We start from the raw sequence: 19,139 nt of genomic DNA on the forward strand, positions 1-19,139 counted from the left end.
AATTATTTAGTATTTAAAGGGACCATGTTCAATATTGAACTTGAATGTTGCCACTTGTTGCACTATATCAGTATGAGCTTAAGGCTAATTTGCCTCATTGCATTGTATAAACACGACATCAACTCAAGACACAACACAGAGTAACACATATCTCATACACACTTCAACACACAAACAGAGAAAGCTGACTGCCCAGAGGCGGCGCCTTGCAAGGGTCCAGAACATAGACTGTAAATAAAAATGGACAGCGTTGCTCCGCCTCTTCCCGTTGTACAGTTCTGAAGCCAAAAAATCCCTCTCCTGGGCGCAGCCATTGTGCAGCCAGAGCCTGTGAAGCCTTTGTAATAAGCTCCGCCCTACAGCGTAGCGTCACAAGACGCTGTGTGCCCTTTGAAGTTTCGTTCTACGGCGGCTGTGAATCAAAGGAAACCAGGAAGTAAAACCCCGTTTTTTAACCTCTAATAACTAACGAAAAAGAAACTTTTCAGGAAAAAGAGCCCTTGGACACAAAACACTCAAATACTAACTACATATCACCACAGCATACGGATGTGAGAAACATTCGTACGACTTGTATTCATTTTTTAAAGTTTGACTGCTCCCCCATTCAAATTAATGGGGGAGACGGATTTTTTGACCTATACTGCAGCCAGCCACCAGGGGGCAGTCACACTGCTGAAAGCCTCACCACCAGGGCCGTATCCGGCACGCTTGGTCCAGAACAATCCCTTAATGAAGATACACTTTTATGGATTTATAGACTTTTCTGAGGGAAAGATGACAAAGTGATGCAATGGAAACAAAATGCAAACAAAAGACAAGATGCTAAAGTGTGTGCATATATTTGATTTAAAATGAATGAAATCGAGGTCCAGAAGCTTAGATCTGTTGCAGATTACATTTTTGTTAATGTACTAATGCAATATTTTGAATGCACATTACAGAACCACTGCACACTTTACAAAAATAAAAAACAGTACACATTTTAAGTCATTTCAGATGTACAGAATAAAAAAAGATAAGGCATATTGAATCTTCACAAGACTCCAATATTTTAAACCTACTTAGGTTTACAGTGAAAATATCCAACTATTTGCATGAAAATGTAGTTTTCCCCTTCTACTGAATACCGTAATGTTTGTATATTTGTATACAAATGTTGAGCCCATTTCTGATTTTTTTTTCTCTAACAAATATGCACCCTTAATCTAAAAAAAAATAAAGTATTTGTTCTGTTATTTTGTGTAAAATTGAAGTCCCTGTCTCACTGTGAGGATTCTCATGCGCAAGTATAGCGCGCAGTATAATACAAAGTAAGAGTCATGTTTTATTTTAGGAAATGAGAGTGAATTATGTTATTCCAACCCAGTTACAGTGCTGCTTTAGCTCAGCTGAATAAACAGCATTAATCCAGGTCAACACAGAATGAATTCTGCAGCAGTCAGACGAAGCTTATTTACAGTGCAGAGCTGTTTTTGGTTTTTTTCTTCTTCCTTGTTGTTTTTTCTTCAGTCCACTAGTAATTCTCTCAGCACCGGCTCTCTGCTGAGGCGAGGCCGGGATACTAATACATTGTTTGTAGCAGGGGGAGCAGAGGTAGTCTGACGGATGCGGCTATTGAGAGTGAAAAGAAGAAAAAAAAAGAGCCATGACAGAATATGAACACATGGAAATGAATCCCATTTCAGCGGCGAGGGATGGATGCTTTTTTTCTCCCTCTCTCACCCAGCCGCCTGTCTGCGACCTTAAATAACAGTCTCACTGTCAGAGCCGATTTAGCTCACCAGCGCACGGATAAATATTTGAAACGAAAGGCTGTGAGATGAGAGCAGTCGGCCCTATTTACAAGTCAGGCGAATACACCATTAGTGTGTGATGGTGGTAGCGGCCTGAGGGGGGGAAGGTGTGGGGGGGGAGGGTGGATAGAGCTACTTGAGCCGCCTGTACAGTAGCAGAGAAGCACACATCTGCTCCGTCTAGCAGACATTGGAGAGGACACAGGCAGCGTCCCTGATCCACCTGCCCACCCGGGCGACGCAAATGTCACCTCAGCTCGTCTCCTGAGCCGCAGATGAGGCTCTGCAGCCTCGTGCCACTTTGAACCTCATCCCGCTGCGGGCGTGTGTTAAATCACAATGAGCCCGCCATGAAAGCAATCGTTTAAATATGATGTGCAGCCTTTTGTCAGGGGATTATAAAGTCAGCAACTCACATCCATTACAGGCGCCAGAAATAGGTCCTAATTTACCCTCCCAAAAAAACTCAAACTGAGGCATGGTGTTCCTCTACATTTACACTTTGATGTGCATAATCTCATTCACAGTTTGCTGAGTAATAGGACAGAAATAGAGTTCAAACAGACAGAGTGAGACAGCATTTTCACTTCAGTGAATCAGCCTTGCAAGGTTACATGAAGAGGTGCATGTTTTTACAGACACGTGGGTGGCTCTCATCCAATGCTAACATCTGTCATACCCATCCACTGGTTCCTGTTTTAGGGCTGCATGCACCATAACTTCTAACGCCTTCCTCTAGTTTTCATATCAAACCACAAAACAAAATCATAAAAAGGCAGTTTAAATGCTGTGTTTAATATTTCATCCTGCTGATTTTATGATTTCAAATATCAAAATTTGCACCCTCACGAAAAAAACTTCATCCTTTGAGGTTTTATCTTCAGTTGTTGTTTATTAAAGGTCAGTTCCGCTCATCAGAATAAGATTAAACCAGCTTTTGGGGTATTTTTTTCCCAGTAATTAAAATATTGACATATTTCTTATTTCAGAACTCAGTGGTGCTGCTAGTCTAGAGGTTAGGCCTGCCTGTTAAGTTCCCTGAGAGGTAACAACCAGGGCTAGAGAGGCCCATATTTACTGCTGCTCGTAAACTTTATTGCTGTGAGCAAACGATTATAATTGAAGGCGACTTAAATGAGCCAATCAACATTTTCATCAATTCTGAGTGTCTTTCATCTGAATCATGAATGACACCTTGATGGTGTCAGGGCACTGTAAAGAGAGTGAGATCTAAGGGGGTTAACCAAATCTGTCCTTCATAATTATTGTTCTTTTGTATCCTTTTATGTCTTTCACAGTCTGTCTGTTAGTGTATCTTGAAATAAACGCTGAGATCTGACAGAAACAAGAGTTTATACCTGACATACTGTTAATTATTGAGTTCCATCCATTATCCCAAATGAAACTTCAGATCACGGCTATCTTTGAGGAGTAAATTTGGTGACATTGGATGCTGACTTAGACATCCACCTGTTGAAACATCCTTCAGTCATTTGTTCACTCTGGACTTCATGGAGATTTTTTTCACGACAGGTTTTTACGACCAGGCTGGACATGAAGCAGCCGCTGCAGCCATTAAATGTGGAAACCACTAGAGCCTGAAAGTTGATTAAGTTTTATCAGAGTAATAACCAACATTTCAAGGTCAAAGTCATCAGGTGCTACTAGTTGTATGGTACCAATAATGAGGTTTGGATATGACCTATACAGTATACTGAAATCGTGGGACCTATTGGCGATAATCAGATTAAAATGTGCGTGACCTGAGAGAGATTAAATTTGTACAACTTTCAACAGACTTAAAGGTGCAGTGTGTAGTAAGAAGCAGAATTTAGCAGAACAGACTTGTTATAAATTGAATATATTATTCATAAGAATGTTTAAATTAGTGTTTAATCACCTGAATATACAAATGAATTGCCGTTTGTTAACTTAAAATGAGCCTTTTTTTTTTTTTTTTTTTTTTTTCCAAAGACATTTATTTTATTAGTTACCAGCAGCTTTTTTTCCAATTAAATTTGTGGCATTTTTAAACATCAAGATAACAGTTCTAAACCATTTCCAACTTAAACTTAACTGAGAAGCAACTTCATTGATTCAGGTAGGTGACAATGCCACAAGTTCTTTTTTTCCTGCGAAAATTTTTTGCGATGGGTTTTAATCAGCATAAGCCAGTCCTTGAGGAGAGAACTCTGCCTCAGAGAGGATGATCCAGGGTGGGGGGAATAGAGAGGGGAAGGTGTGGCCCGCTGCTGCCAGCACACATATTGTTGCTGGATGTCCTGCACGATCATTCATTTCTCGCCTTTTTTTGTCTTCTGCTTCCACAGAGGCAGCCATCTTGCACTGCCATGTGCAAGTGTCACAGTGGCTGTTTCTGAAACGGCCTGCTACATACTACTTACTAATGTAGTAGGCAGTAGGTATTGGTGGTTTATATGTAATTTGATAACTTTCACAGCACCCAAAAACAGATTTCCTCCCGTCAAAAAATGAGGAAAAAGAAAAAGCAGAACGAGCGCTGTGCATTATGGGAAACAGTACGCGAGGAAGACTGGTCCGATGCACACTGAGATATTTTCCCGAATCAGTAGACATCCGGGGAGTTTTGGCATACTGCAGATTTTGCTCTTGTTCACATACTACTTACTACATACTGAATTTTGGACATATCAGTACGTACTGCTAGTATAGTAGGCGATTTCGGAAACAGCCAGTGTCTTGGGCTGTTTCCGAAACTGCTACATACTACTTACTAATGTAGTAGGCAGTAGGTATTGCCTACTACATACTGCGTTAGAATTTAGTATGTAGTATGACTGTTCTGTCCGATCTGTCATGCAGCATGCTGAGCCAGACTTCGCTGGATTTCCGGTTTCGGAAAGCGGAAGTAAACAACGGCGAAGCCGATAAATAAAATGCTTATTTAGCATCACTTATGATTTAAAAAGTTAGGAAGTGGTTTATATGTAATTTGATAACTTTCACAGCACCCAAAAACAGATTTCCTCCCGTCAAAAAATGAGGAAAAAGAAAAAGCAGAACGAGCGCTGTGCATTATGGGAAACAGTACGCGAGGCAGACTGATCTGATGCATACTGAGATATTTTCCCGTATCAGTAGACATCCGGGGAGTTTTGGCTTACTGCAGATTTTGCTCTTGTTCACATACTACTTACTACATACTGAATTTTGGACATATCAGTACGTACTGCTAGTATAGTAGGCGATTTCGGAAACAGCCAGTGTCTTGGGCTGTTTCCCAGTCCCTCCAGGATTTCGCGGGATTTTTTTGTGATTGTTGCGGCCCAAATAGCCTGAATTTGCGACAGCTTTTTGAAAAAATTGCGGTGAAAGTTGCGATTTTTATTTTTTGCTTTTTTCCCCCAATAACATCTCAGGGGCAAGTAAATATGCTAAATTACAGTTGTTTTTAGAAAACATTCTTGATGTGGCCACTGACTATATTTTGATTCTCTTGATTCACAGAAAAATGCCATGAAAGGTCTGTATTGCACATTTACGATGGTCCCTGAATGCACCTCGCAGTGACAGAGGCACTTGACAGGCAGTTCACGCACTCTGAAGTGAATCTGCATCTTTGATGACTAGGAGTTGATCAAAACTTACTAAATGTGTCTGATGTATCACCAAACTGGATTAAATCAAGCTGTAGACGCGGAGCTTTTTACGGTAACCACGGCAACAACGTCAAACCTCAAATATTAAACAGACGTCCCCCGGGTGTGTCTCTGTCACTAACGCACACCGGGGGGGTAAAAATCATCAATGAAGATGAGACAGATGCATGGAGGTGAGGAGAGCTGGTTCATAAAGCACACCTGCTGCAGGTAGAGACCAAGCGAACACTGAGCCCCTCAATCTATAAATAATAACGTTGTCATGGTCACTTGTCCTGCCTGCTGTCCCCTCTCTTCACCCGTTCTCTGTGCGTGTTTTGTTGTTGAAAAGTGCTGATCAAGTGAGGACTTACGTTTATGTTCCTAGGAAGTCAAATTGATGACAAAACCGATGACGTGCAGGGGCTGAGATTAAGGTAATTGGTCAAAGTTGCGGGAAAGTTGCGCTGATTGTATGAAATTGCAAGGCCGCAAAAAAATCGCGCCGATTGGTTGAATTTGCGTTGATAGTTGCGATCGCGAAATCGCAACTTCCTGGAGGGACTGGTTTCCTAAACGGCCTGCTACATACTACTCACTAATATAGTAGGCAGTAGGTATTGCCTACTACATACTGCGTTTGAATTTAGTATGTAGTATGACTGTTCTGTTGGATCTGTCATGCAGCATGCTGAGCCAGACTTCGCTGGATTTCCGGTTTCGGAAAGCGGATCTAAACAACGGCGAAGCCGATAAATAAAATGCTTCTTTAGCATCCATTTATGATTTAAAAAGTTAGGAAGTGGTTTATATGTAATTTGATAACTTTCACAGCACCCAAAAACGGATTTCCTCCCGTCAAAAAATGAGGAAAAAGAAAAAGCAGAACGAGCGCTGTGCATTATGGGAAACAGTACGCGAGGCAGACTGGTCCGATGCATGCTGAGATATTTTCCTGAATCAGTAGACATCCGGGGAGTTTTGGCTTACTGCAGATTTTGCTCTTGTTCACATACTACTTACTACATACTGAATTTTGGACATATCAGTACGTACTGCTAGTATAGTAGGCGATTTCGGAAACAGCCACAGTGTCACAGTGTCACAGAACAGACAAACTAGTAACACATGTGTTTTTGTTTTGGCTGTGCAAAAATGTGGATTGTCAGCTGCACTTGAATACAGATATTAAATGCCAAATTGCTTTATTTTGTGCCGTATCTTTAAATAGAGATAAAGAATTCTATAGCACACAGACATGTGCAACAACACACCTTTGCTAACGTCACAATTTCCTGCGAGCGTTTCCTCAGAAACTGAGTCAATTTCACAAGAATTTCCTGTAAACACCACGGACTCGGTTCCAGGTATTCAGCCCTAATTTTAATGGATAGAGTGTGGCTGCCCATCCAGCCATGGAAAGCTTTCTAGATATAGCTCTGTTATTGGTTGAATCCCCACTCCGTTGTATCAACCGACGACAGAATAGCAGCAAAAAGCACTTTTATAGACATTCATTACACGTGCTTCATTTTACCTGTCTGCTGCCTTATCTAGTGAAAGCAGCCTCGCTGCTGCCGCTCTGACACTGGATCACCATTTAGGACGAGGGAAAGAAAACGGATTTAATGGTGTTTATTTCAGCATCTTAATCATGTCATCTCTCCCTCCTCTCCCTCGCTGCGTCTTTCTGCTTATTTTCCTCCATCTACCTGCTGTTTCATCACCTCCATCAGCTCCATGCTGCCTCTTTATTTCGCTTATTTATCATTGTTGCATGTATGTTCGCTAAAGTATGACACAAATACACATAGTGGGCTTCGAACAGTGGCATCCATAGCAGCTGTGCCATTCCCCTTCCCTTTACACTGCACACAGACACACACAGACACACACACACACACACTCCACACAGACGAGGCCTTCATTAATATTCCGTTGTTGTGCACTGTCTGTGTGTAAGTGTCTGTGTGTGTGTTTTTTTTTTAACTCGGAGCCAATTTGCTGTCTGCTGTGGCGGGGTGTTTTGTGTTCGCAGCTGTATTTGATAGCGCTACAGCCAGGGAGAGAGAGGGCGAGAGAGAGAGCGCTGAATTAAATTTAGAGAGAGAGAGAGAGTCGGTTCTGGTGCTGGCAGTGATGGAGCCCGCTGATTTACAGGCTCTTACCGTGTATAATGAAGACGCTCAGGCTGCCCGCAGGCACAGGCACCCTCAGCAGCCGGCCTTTAGGGTGTCAAACAAGGGGAAGGGGGTGTAAATGTAGAGGTGGTGGTGGAAGGAGGGGGTCAGGAGACGCAGGTGGTGATGCTCGGGGGCACCCAAGGGTCCACTCACCGTGCCGTGGTTCCACCTCACTGTGCTGGGTCCTCATCTGCGGTCTCTCTGCCATGTGGACAGAGAAAAGAGGATAGGAGGGAAGGAGGGGAGAAAGAAAGGGACAACATGAGGAGGGGTGAATAGTGTCAGATTTGGGATGGGCAGAGGACATGTCCCCATTATTCTGTGAGCGCCCCGTGAGAATATCCCAACAAAATGAAGTCCTGTTAGGCCTTTTACATCCTCACAATGTGATTATAGAACTCAGTCTCATTTATTTAAAGCTCTGCAGAGCAACTTTGCACTCTGGCGTCCCCGAGTGGTAACAGGAGTTAACATGCATGATATGCATCCTGAGCAAAAACAGCACGCTGGAGCTGAAACAAGCAGTCTGCTTCAGAGGACACTGAACATGCTCACATCTTCACTCTGTGTTCTGGGTGCACGTACCATATCTTATCCAAATCAGAGACATGGCATCAGTGTGGTGTGTGCTTTCTATTTGTTGCTAAATCAGGTTGTAATGGACAAGGCTTGTACTCGATTGCAGAAGCACTATTTGTCTAAACAAGCAGCTGCTGCATCCAGGTCGGCTGTCTGCATAGTGAAACACATTTTATCATTTTAAGTTTGGATTTTTTTGGATTTTATTTTGTAGTTTTGAGGGTTGGACTGGAGCTCAGAGACATACAATAAAAATACTTCATAAAACAAAATGTCAGTATACGCTTTTCAAATAAACATTTGAAATGAAAGATAAAGTTGAAAGAAGCACAAAAGATGAAATAAGTGAGATGAAGCATTCGGAATTTTTTGGGATTTGGGTTTTGAGCAACAAACTTGTGTAAAGTGAAGTGTTATCCACATCAAGGCTTCATAACTTTATCTATTTACATCTACAAGTGCTTTCAAGGACTTCATATGTGTTCTTTTCTATCCTCTGTTTTTACCTCTCTGTAAATCATTTCAGGAGAAAAATGTGAAGTGTACATATTTTGTTGTAGATCTTTTAAGGAAAGAACTCAGGTGAGTCCTTTCAGTAACATCCTTGAGAAAATGCACTTTCCTGTTAATTCCAGCTTTTTGATAGTGTTTGGTAACAGCAAACGTTAGCGCAGCAACAGGACATTAAGCGTAAATAACCCTCCATAGGCCTCCTGTAAGTATTAGCATCCCGCTCGCTGCTCTGATCGGAGGCCCTAATTAAAGTCAGGTGAATCTGAGCTCAATTATTATTCCTGTGGCGTCGTGCGAGCCAACCGAGCTCCGTGATGGATTGTGATCTCTGCTGTGGTTGAAACGCTAGAAAGAGCACAATGTCTTACAGCAGGAGCCACTGATAACTTCACGCAGACAAATAAAGACTGTCACTTTTATTGATTTTTACCCCGCCCCCACCTCTGCTGCCATATACACCCACATCCCCTGCTCCATCCCTGTCTCAGCTTTACCCCCCCACCCCACCCACCCACACCCCTCAATCCCCATCAAAGCTTCCCTTTAATAGCAAGGCATCCAACATCACACAGCATTGAAAACCTTTTCTTCCATGACACTGTAGCACACCTCCAAATGGGATCCGTATCCACCTCTCATTTGTATTTCATCCATCCATACGTCCTGAGATATACCAAATAAAGTCATATATACTTTATGAGGTGCATTAACATCTGGAATGAAATATGCAGGATGGATAGGAAATTGTCTCTTAACAGCAGGGCAGCAGCAGCAGCACATAACAAGAAATGCAATTTATTCACTGGCACGTTGCTGCTCGGACAGGCAGATAATGAAAGGCATAGGTCACTGATGGTGACTTAAACCTGCAGTGCTGGACTGAAATACATTAATAAATATCCACAACATTACTGGGCTGGAGAGTGCAAATGACGCAAGGAGCAGCTCCTCATCAAACACCCGAATACAATTAGTCTTCAGCCTGCTGGAAATCATAATATCCCTGATCAGTGACATCAGAATATCCATTACTGCTGCCCTGTGCTCTGACAGCACGAGGTGGTGAGCATGACGCCTGTTGTCACCCTCGTTCCTCTGTCGGCCTGATGCGTGGAATAAGTCTCAGAGTGGAAATACAATGCACTGTAAATAAAAAGGGAGGAAACATCTCCCTTAGCAGGAGGAGTCAAAAGGAGAAGTGGTATGCCAACAGTGAAGGGTTACGTTTAAAGTAAAGGCACTTAGAGGCAGATTGGGGTATCATTTGTCCGTCTCTGGACTTCCAGGTTCTCAGTTCTTCTATTTAAAACAAAAACATCACACTTAAAGCACTTAAAGCCAAATATCTGCAGTTAAAGCTCCCTTTAGAAGTTTGTATCTGGGCATGAAACACACTGAAATAAAAATGAATGCCCCTGCATGACTTCTAAAAGCAAACAAGAGCATCAGGAGCAAGAGTGATCATCTGTTTATGGTTGTTTCACTGCTTGTTTCCACTACGGCAAGGTAGGTGTCAGACTAAGTGAGTAATAGCACACCACAGAAACAGCCTTTGTTTGCAGAATCAGCCTTTGTTTGCATTTACTACGGCAAAGATTTAGATTCAGTGAGAGATAAACCTGACTATTAAAGAAGCAGATTTTCATCAGAGAACACGACTTACACATGTACCGGACAAGACCAGCGTGAGATAAGACCTGTAAGGGGCACCAAAATTAAAACAAAAACCAAATGCTCCTCAAAGGAGGTTCAAAGTTCAGTTTCATTAAGTCACCTATTCCTACAGTTTACTCATTAAGTCCTCTTCTCAGACATGAAGCAAAGAAACAAAGTTTTCATACCATGTCTTTTGGCACCCTTGACTCCCTGGCTTTTTTCATGCTGCTAATCCCAAATCTGATATTCTTGCACTTCAAGGTTGTTTGGAAATTATTATTCAGATTCATGTTTGAAGTCTGAGAAGAAGAAAACACGAAGCAAACACAGAAAATTGACTTCAAGCTGCATTTGGAGGAGGTTGAAAATTAGAGTCCAACCAGATTTCTGAAGACTTGTGTCAGTCTTCAGATCCTGCACGCTCAAATCAGATTTCAATATGTCTTTTTGCCACCTGACACTCAACAAGGATGTCAAACCAGAGTTACAGAAGTGCAAAAGAGTTGCAGATTACAAGCAGAGCTTCACAGAACACAAAACAGAGAACGTGTTTAAAACAGACTTCTGTGACACAAGTCTTCCACCAGATCCATGTCCGGTCTGTCTCTGATCCGCTGCGGTCCGGCTCCATCCTCTCTTGTCTGTCAACACTCACCGGTTGCGTTTTCAGAACGCAGCACGGAGCAGGACCTCCGGACAGCTGGAGTCATGTGACCGAGGTTTTCACTCTGTAATCATTGAATCAAGGATTCTCCTCCTCCTCTCCTCATCCATGTTGTCTTTCTGGTCCTCTGAAAACCTCTGACCTGTTGACTCCAGGCCTGGCTCCGCTCATCATGACTTTGGTTTGTTGTTGTAGTTAAGTGAAATACGATCTGGTGATAACACAGTGTTTTATTCTGAAAATTAACCGGATGTTTTCATTTTGTTTTGGTGAAACCTGACTTCCTGTCCCGCTCCATCTGCTCTGTTGAGATTGATGCGTCATGCTCCGGCATCCGAGAACAATAGAAGTCTTGACTATCTGATCCGTTGCGTTCCAACCTGCCAGATCAGAGTCACAGCTGGAACGCAACAGAGCGGATCCAGTGGAAGTTAACACATTGACTAGAATAGAAACCTATCAGATCTGGTGCCGTGACGGATCGGAGACGTAGCGGACACAGATCTGGTGGAATTTGGTTCAAAATCTGGTTCAAATTTGTGCAGTCCTATCAGAACCATATGTGCTGACTGTTGTGTGTAACTCATCTAAACAGACTGGTGATGTCTGGATACTCACACCTATAACCTGACTGTCTGATGTAAAGGTGCATTAGATTGTTGGTCTCCATCACAGTCATCAAAAGAAGCATAAAAGATACAGAAGGAGGTTATAAAGAAGTATGAGCAAACACTCTCCAGAGTGGTGAAGGAGAGCTTGATTTATGGAAGAGAAACATGAGGGTCATGCTTAATAGAAGCAGCTGCAAAGAGATGGGTGGTTAACAGCAGTCTGCAGTGTCAAAGACAAATTGCCTCTTTCTTCTTAAGAAGTTTGCAGCTCTGTAACAACATTACACTTCATCTGCCTTTGCTCCTGAGACAACAATCATTATTCACGAGTTTCTGAGGATGGATTAAAGGCAAATAACCAGACACCAAATAATCCAGCAACACCAAATCAGTCTTTACTTTGTGCAAACAAAACTTTTCATTCGACCTGAAGTTACTGTTTGCTTTCAAAGCTTATCCAGTTCAGAGAGTCGACCTATCAGAGAGACGGATGACGACTTATTGGACCCATTCAAAGTGAACTGTGATGTGTTTCATTTAGAGTAAGATGATGATCCAGATTAATCACCCAAAATAACCCCACAGTGTGTTCATGAATAACCAACGTGAACAGAATTGTATCCTGACTCCTCTCAAGCCTTGATGACACAAACAATAGTGAGCCACGGTCCAGTCTGTGAGCACTACGCTCCCCAGAGTCAATCTGTGGCCCCTCTAGTCAGATCAGATCAGATCAGAAATGTATTATCCCAGGGAGGGAAGGAAATTCGGTTATTACAGAGCTCTTAAAAAACAGCATTTAAGAGAGTCAGAATAGTAATAGAAGGAATAAAATAAGATATAAATACAAATTAAATTTAATTAAATTAATTTAATTTAAATTTAATTTAATTTAATTTAATTTAATAAAATAAATGAAATGAAATGAAACGAAATAAAAATAAGTATATACAGAAGCGCAGAATATCTTTGTACAAAAGCGCTGGGAATGAAGGAGATATATATACAAGGCTGTTAACGTGGTAAGGATATTGCACAATGTATTGTACGGTTAATTCACAGAGTACAGGTTGTAGTTCAGTGATCAGAGGGAGGAGTTGTACAGTCTGAGAGCCACAGGCAGGAATGACTTCCTGTGGCGTTCTGTGGTGCATTTAGGGGGAATGAGTCTTGCACTGAATGTGCTCCTGTGATTCACAGAGAGGGTGGTGAATGTTTTCCATGATGGCCAACGCTTGTGTTTTCACAGAGAACGTTGTATCATGTCTCAGTCCGGTCCGCTTCGATAAAGAAGCATGCTGAGTCCGCCCAGCAGACCTCAAACTTAACAGATAGATCCCCCCGGACAGGCAGTCAGACGCAGGAAAGGCATAGAGCATCTGTTCAATTATGAAACACAACACTGTACAGTCCCCTGACTGTATGTCAGATCATATAGAGGCACAAATCTGTGATCCACGCCGATCACAACTGGAGTTCTAGCGATTGACTTCGTCTGTAGCTAACAGCATGACAAAGAACAACATGACTATAAACATTAAACCAACAAGTTGTGCTGCTGTGAGCCGTGCCGAGCTACACTACGCCTGAAACGCGCTTCCAGTGGGGCAGGGTGTGCAAGAGCAAACAGAGCATGGAAGGGATATAACACAGCGCACACATGCTGTTGAACCTAGATGTCATTAGCTGGATAACTTTGAATACAGTATTCAAACCAGCACAGATAGTGGATGGTGATTGGCTGAGACTTGAAGGTTTTCAATTTAACCTTTAATTAAAGTTTTACAGCTTCCATTAAAAAGACATCTTGTTGATTTCCTACGATGCAGGTGATTTTTTTAGGAACAGACAAAAGATTGCTTTGATTTGTTGGCTGGTTTTAACAGCCTGTACGTGAGTATACAACAACAGCTTCTGTTGTAGCTTTGTGCATAGAAACACCCAAATAACCAGACAACATGTGTAGTGTCCTGGCTCCTGTTGGTTTCTCTGCTGTGTTTTTACCTCCAGTTGCACTCAGACTGCTGATTGGAGCTAAGCTGTTATAAAAGATTCTTGTTTATAGTGAAACCTCGACTCTGGTGACACTTTTAGATTACCATGTGCATGCAAATTTCACCCATCAATTGGAATTAATACTAAGGTTTTTTTTTGTCCATCCTGCTCTTTGGTTAACTGTCATGCTTTTGCTTCAAACAACACCATCTTGTCTGCACATGAAGTAAACCTGGCTTCTCTCTCTCCACATTACAGCAGGGGACCATCCATATGAGTGCGAGTTCTGCGGGAGCTGCTTCCGAGATGAGAGCACGCTGAAGGGCCACAAACGCATCCACACTGGGGAGAAGCCCTATGAATGTAACGGCTGTGGGAAGAAGTTCAGCCTCAAGCACCAGCTGGAAACCCACTACCGTGTGCACACAGGTACCGTGTTCAAAACTCACCAGGATGATGTTAGAGGACAAAAATGCAAAATTATTTGAAGGAGATAATCAAAGGTTTGGAAACTTGTCTGTGCTGGAACGACGTCTTTCTTCACGTTGGTTTATTCTTATGCCCAGAATATCTTTTGCAGTGTTTCAAGCACACAGGTTGCCAAACAGTGAGGTTTTGGTACAGACATAATGGTATCAAACCTGGCAACCCCACAATGGTTTACCAGGATGTAGACCAAGGAATCTGTGCAAACCACTGAGATACCATTTTTGAGTTTAATTGTAAGAGTTGGTGGTTTTATTTTAGGCTGTTTCCTGACTCCAGCTTCATAGGGAACTTACATAATTTATTAATCTCAATCTATAAGGAATAAAGCATGGCTAATTTTGTTATGAGAACCTTTAAAGGCCTGCCTATACTTTACATCCTCTAAGTATACGGACAGAGCCTTCTACCCGTAGTTCTGCATGTTGTTTGGAAGCTAGCGAACACACAATGAACAGTGCTGTACCGCCAGCAAGTGCATTTATTATTGAATGCCTTGTTTAAAGACCACTCCCACATAAAGGATGCGTGGGAGCAGGGCGTGAAATTAACTTTTTACCTCATCCGCCATTGGCTAGTGACCTCCAAAAATGTATTGGCCAAAAAATATTTTTATGCCTTATTTGATTTAAAATAATTACCATATGTTTTTATTATGAAAATCCAACTTAGGCGTCACTTAAAGAATACAGTTATGTACAGATAAAATGAGATTCTTGCTATTTCATTAGGTTATACTTCATTTCAAGGTGACCGCTGCATCATCATGTATTAGAAATATTCAAAAGTGCAACTTTTAACATTGACTGAGTGAGCCAAATGTCTGTCTCACAGCTTTAACAGGAACGTCTTTAACTTGATCGTCTCCTGCCTCTTTCTTTATCCTTTTTGTTTGTGGTGGGAATGTATCATATCACATCTTCCTCGAAACGCTCTTCCCGCCGTGCTTCATCAAGCAAAGGGAATGAATAGAACTCCAGTAGCTGACGTCACACCGTTCCCAATGTACCAAATCACAACACAAGTTCAGCGGGCCGCGTGGGTCAAAATAGCCTGACAGTCTGCAGAAATGGGTGAAAGTATGAAAACAAAACCTCACATGCAATACAACATTTTCCATCGGCCACTGGCAGGTGTGTGTTTTTTGTTTTACACGCCAAACTAATTTTTTACCTCCATTAGCGCTTGGCGGGTGTTCATTTTACACCCTGCATGGGAGCATGAAGTTTGTAATACGGTTTAAACGTAAAAGTATCTAATTTCACAAGTGAAGGAAGCTTGAACAAGCCTTAAGCATGTCTTTTGTTGAAACACAAAAGTTCTCCTGCTGGAAGCTCAGTTAAAACTTCAAGTATTATCCTCTGAGCTGAGCTTACAGATTTGGGTTAGTCTCATCTGCTCTTCATTGAAACTTTAAATTATTACCAACACATTAACTATGTCTTGATGCTAAGCTAAGCTTTCCACTACCTGATTCCACCTCTGCACACAGACGTAAGACTTGTGATGTTTCTTTCTTTTTCAGCAAGAAAAGCACTTCCTAAAGTTAAAAACCTAACTGTGAAATTTTCATTTTATTTTGGGTTTCAAAACACAAAAGTCTTCATGCTAAGCTAAGCTAAGTGAAGCTAAGATCTTCCTGACTTAAGCTCACTATAGGAGCCTTCACATGACACTCGTTTCTAATCTCATCCTCAGAAAGAAGGAATATCTACCAAAACATTTTAAACCTTTTCAAGGAATGTTTTAGCTAATAAGCTAATAACTCACCAGGTTAAAACACAAGCAGCTGTATGTTGTTGTTTTGTTATTTAAAAAAAGATATTTCACCTATAAATATGGCGGCTGTCCTGCTTCTCCTGGTTTAATTCAGATGCCACATTATGTAGCTCCTCATTGCCCCATATAATAATGCAGGTTTGAAAGTGAGGCAGCTTTTTGTTCCTATTAAGGGACTCTGTTGTAGGAAATCCGAGTTGCGAGGCACAGACGAGAGCAGATGAATATCTTTGTTGCTGTGATACAGTAGATGGATGTCTCAGAAGACTTTGTATTGATCCCGGTATATTTAGAGCCCCATAAAGATGTTGACACAGTGATAAGCTGGGTGCCCTGGAGAATGAGTGCGCACTATGAGGCAGACTGAGCGAGGATACCACGGGTGCTTGCCAGGATGGCACGCTGCCAAGGCTTTATGCTTCCTCACCATCTCTTTTTCTCTGACACACACACACACACACACGCGCAGCAGCCCCCCTCCCATCTCCCATTCAATAAGCCAGCTGTTAAGCCACACTATCAAGGCAGCCTGTCCAATAATTGGCTCCCCTCCGTCCACCCTTTCCCCTTTTGTGTGGGGGAGGGGGCTTTGCGTTAAGCCAGGGAGCAACAGCAGATAACAAGAGCAAGTGACAAGCTCACAGTCAAAGGCCACCTCGCACAAAAGGGAGCTGCTTGATGAATCATCGACATTGGCAACCTAACCCCCCCAGCCCCTCCTCTCCACACATCCCAAATGCCAATGGCGGATCAATACCTGGGCCACATTTGCAATTCATTATTAGCTGCTTATTTGAGGCGACTCTGTTTACAGTCCAGTTATCAATATCAACACAGTGCAGGTGTCCACACTTCTGCACAAACACCACAACCTGCATCCCTGCGTTTACGCTCATTGGCTCAATAGCACAGTAACCCAACCCTGCAGGGAGGTCAAGGTTAACCAGGCCTCTGAAAAAAGAACCGGAGCGAGCGAGCGGCTGAGGCGTGAGTGTGAGAGCGCCCATTTCGCCCGCACAGATGCGTGAGGGCCTCAGCTGAAAGGTGACAGCGAGCGCCGGGCCAGATCACTTCCGACAGCTCATTTCAAATGCCATTGGTAAAGGTCAGCATTTACATGTCTAATTTGCGTCTGCCGGCTTGAGCGCTGGCGGATTATTCCCTGCCATCACTCAAATCATTAGCACATTTAGGATGGCTGCTGTGGCTGAATTGAAATGTGCCTCTAGAATGTAGCAGCCCCCCCTCACACACACACACACACAGACACACACACACACACACAGCACAAGAACAGCGCTGCACTTTGATTTATGACACCTTCAGGAGTTCTTCATGACAGCACCTGTATTTAGTGTAATGTAGCATAGATTAGGTGATTCAAAAAGGAACATTTAAACATCACATATTCTTAGATTTCACACCCATTTTGGTTCTTAATGTAAATTTTATGACATTGTTCTTGTCTCAGGCACCTTAGGTCTTCTTTAGTATTCTCCACAGCTCTGACCAGCATGTCTAACATTTATGAGGAAATTAATCACACTATACTATACCTAAGAACGTGCTGACATTGCTCGGTCAAAGTCCAACAGGCCAAGAAATGTACGCTTTTTGTATCAGCTTAAAGCTCCTGTGAGGATTTTGTACCTGGGAATGAACAGCCTGAAATGAATGCTAATGCTTTCATATGACCTACAAAAGCAAACCAGAGCAGCAGAGATAAGACTGATTATTTCTTCACAGTTATTCCATACGCCCAACAATCCTACCGTGGAGTCATTTTTAAGTTTTGCACATCAAAGATCCATTGTTTGCTGCATTTTGGACATTCAAACTAAAGAAGGATGATGTTTTTATTAGAAAATACAGCTTTCGGGGCGCTGGTGGCCAAGCAGTCTAAAGGCTGATTTATACTTCTGCGTCGCCCCTACGCAGGTTGACGCAGGTTTCGCTGGTTTGACTCCTGCCATGCATGTAGTCCCCACTCTCTGCTCCCCACATTTCCTGTCTCTCTATCATAAAGGCACAAAAGCACAAAAAATGTAACAACAAAAAAACAATAAGTACAGCTTTCATTAAGTAAAGAACAAGACCAGCAAAGCAGTAAAATGTCCTGCTTTGTTCACCAAAAAAAACCCAAAGTTCCTCACAGGAGCTTCATGTTCCAGCCTGGATGCAGACTTTACTGATCATTTACTGACTCCTCAGCGTTCTCCTTTCATGTTTTTTTTAAAAGGACATCCAAAGAAAGTAAATGTTGAACATAACAAAGCGAAAGCAAGTCATTAAAAACCTCTGCTGACACATTTAATAGTTGATTAACTGGCAGGACATCTTTTGTGCTCAGCATGGCGTGGAAAAAAGCCTTTGTTTGCTACACTGTCCCGTACAGTGACCTCCTTTTAACAGAACCAGTAAAATGAACTGATAACCAAACACAAATGATTTCCTTCCCCTTGAACCATGAGATTAATCAGATTATTTTATTAGTTCTCCGGGGAAAATTTGCAGGTCTCTCTAAGGTGAGCAGACTTCACTACAGTACAGCACTGTTATTCGTCTCTCTTTCCAATTACTCGGGGCAGATGAACCAGAGTTAGTGTGGTCTTTTACAGCTGCTGCGAGGGACACTGTTGGGATTTCACTCCTGGGTTTGACATGCCGCAAACTTTGTGCACAGTCCAATTAATGAAAGCAACAGCAGAATTTTGGTGGTCGAACAGGGTGATATCTGTGGTCTCTAGATTAGCGTTGATGGGATATGTTTCCCTCCTGTCGCCTGACAGAGGGACATCTTAACCTCTAACACGACAGGTTTCATGTCCAGCAGTCTTTACTGCCAAAACAAAACATGTTGCCATCATAGGATGGGTCACTTTAATTACTTTGTGGATGTTACTTTTGCTGTTTTGAACCCCTTAAAAAGGGTTTCACTGAGTTACATGCTCAACAAGAAGAAGTCTGAAAAAGGAGTTGTCATAATGATTATTTTCAAAATCTTCACCTGCATTTGAAAGTCCAGATACAATAGATATATTTGATAAGCTGATGGTTTGTTCCCAATCTTCTCTTTGTTTCTTGCCCCATCAAACTCATTAGTAGAAATATCATTCCCAGATTTATTTAACCAATCAATCTTTATTCATATATAGTATCAATTCATGATTCATGTTACCTCAAGGCACAAATAGCACGTCTAACCCAAGTGGCAACCTCCAGTCTCAAAATATGAAGCACATGTGGAAGTGTTAAAA

General features: G+C 42.2%; 1 protein-coding gene across 2 annotated transcripts in view; it reads left to right on the forward strand.

The window, feature by feature from the left end:
- zbtb16a (zinc finger and BTB domain containing 16a) overlaps window positions 1–19,139 on the forward strand; it is a 202,113-nt gene that overhangs the window by 175,409 nt on the left and 7,565 nt on the right. For both annotated transcript variants that reach the window (XM_034683747.1, XM_034683746.1), the window contains exon 6: window positions 13,876–14,046. In XM_034683747.1, the coding sequence (XP_034539638.1) occupies window positions 13,876–14,046 (171 nt within the window). The remainder of the gene's footprint in view (window positions 1–13,875; window positions 14,047–19,139) is intronic.

Source organism: Notolabrus celidotus, chromosome 5, assembly GCF_009762535.1.
Source record: "Notolabrus celidotus isolate fNotCel1 chromosome 5, fNotCel1.pri, whole genome shotgun sequence".
NCBI lineage: Eukaryota > Metazoa > Chordata > Actinopteri > Labriformes > Labridae > Notolabrus > Notolabrus celidotus.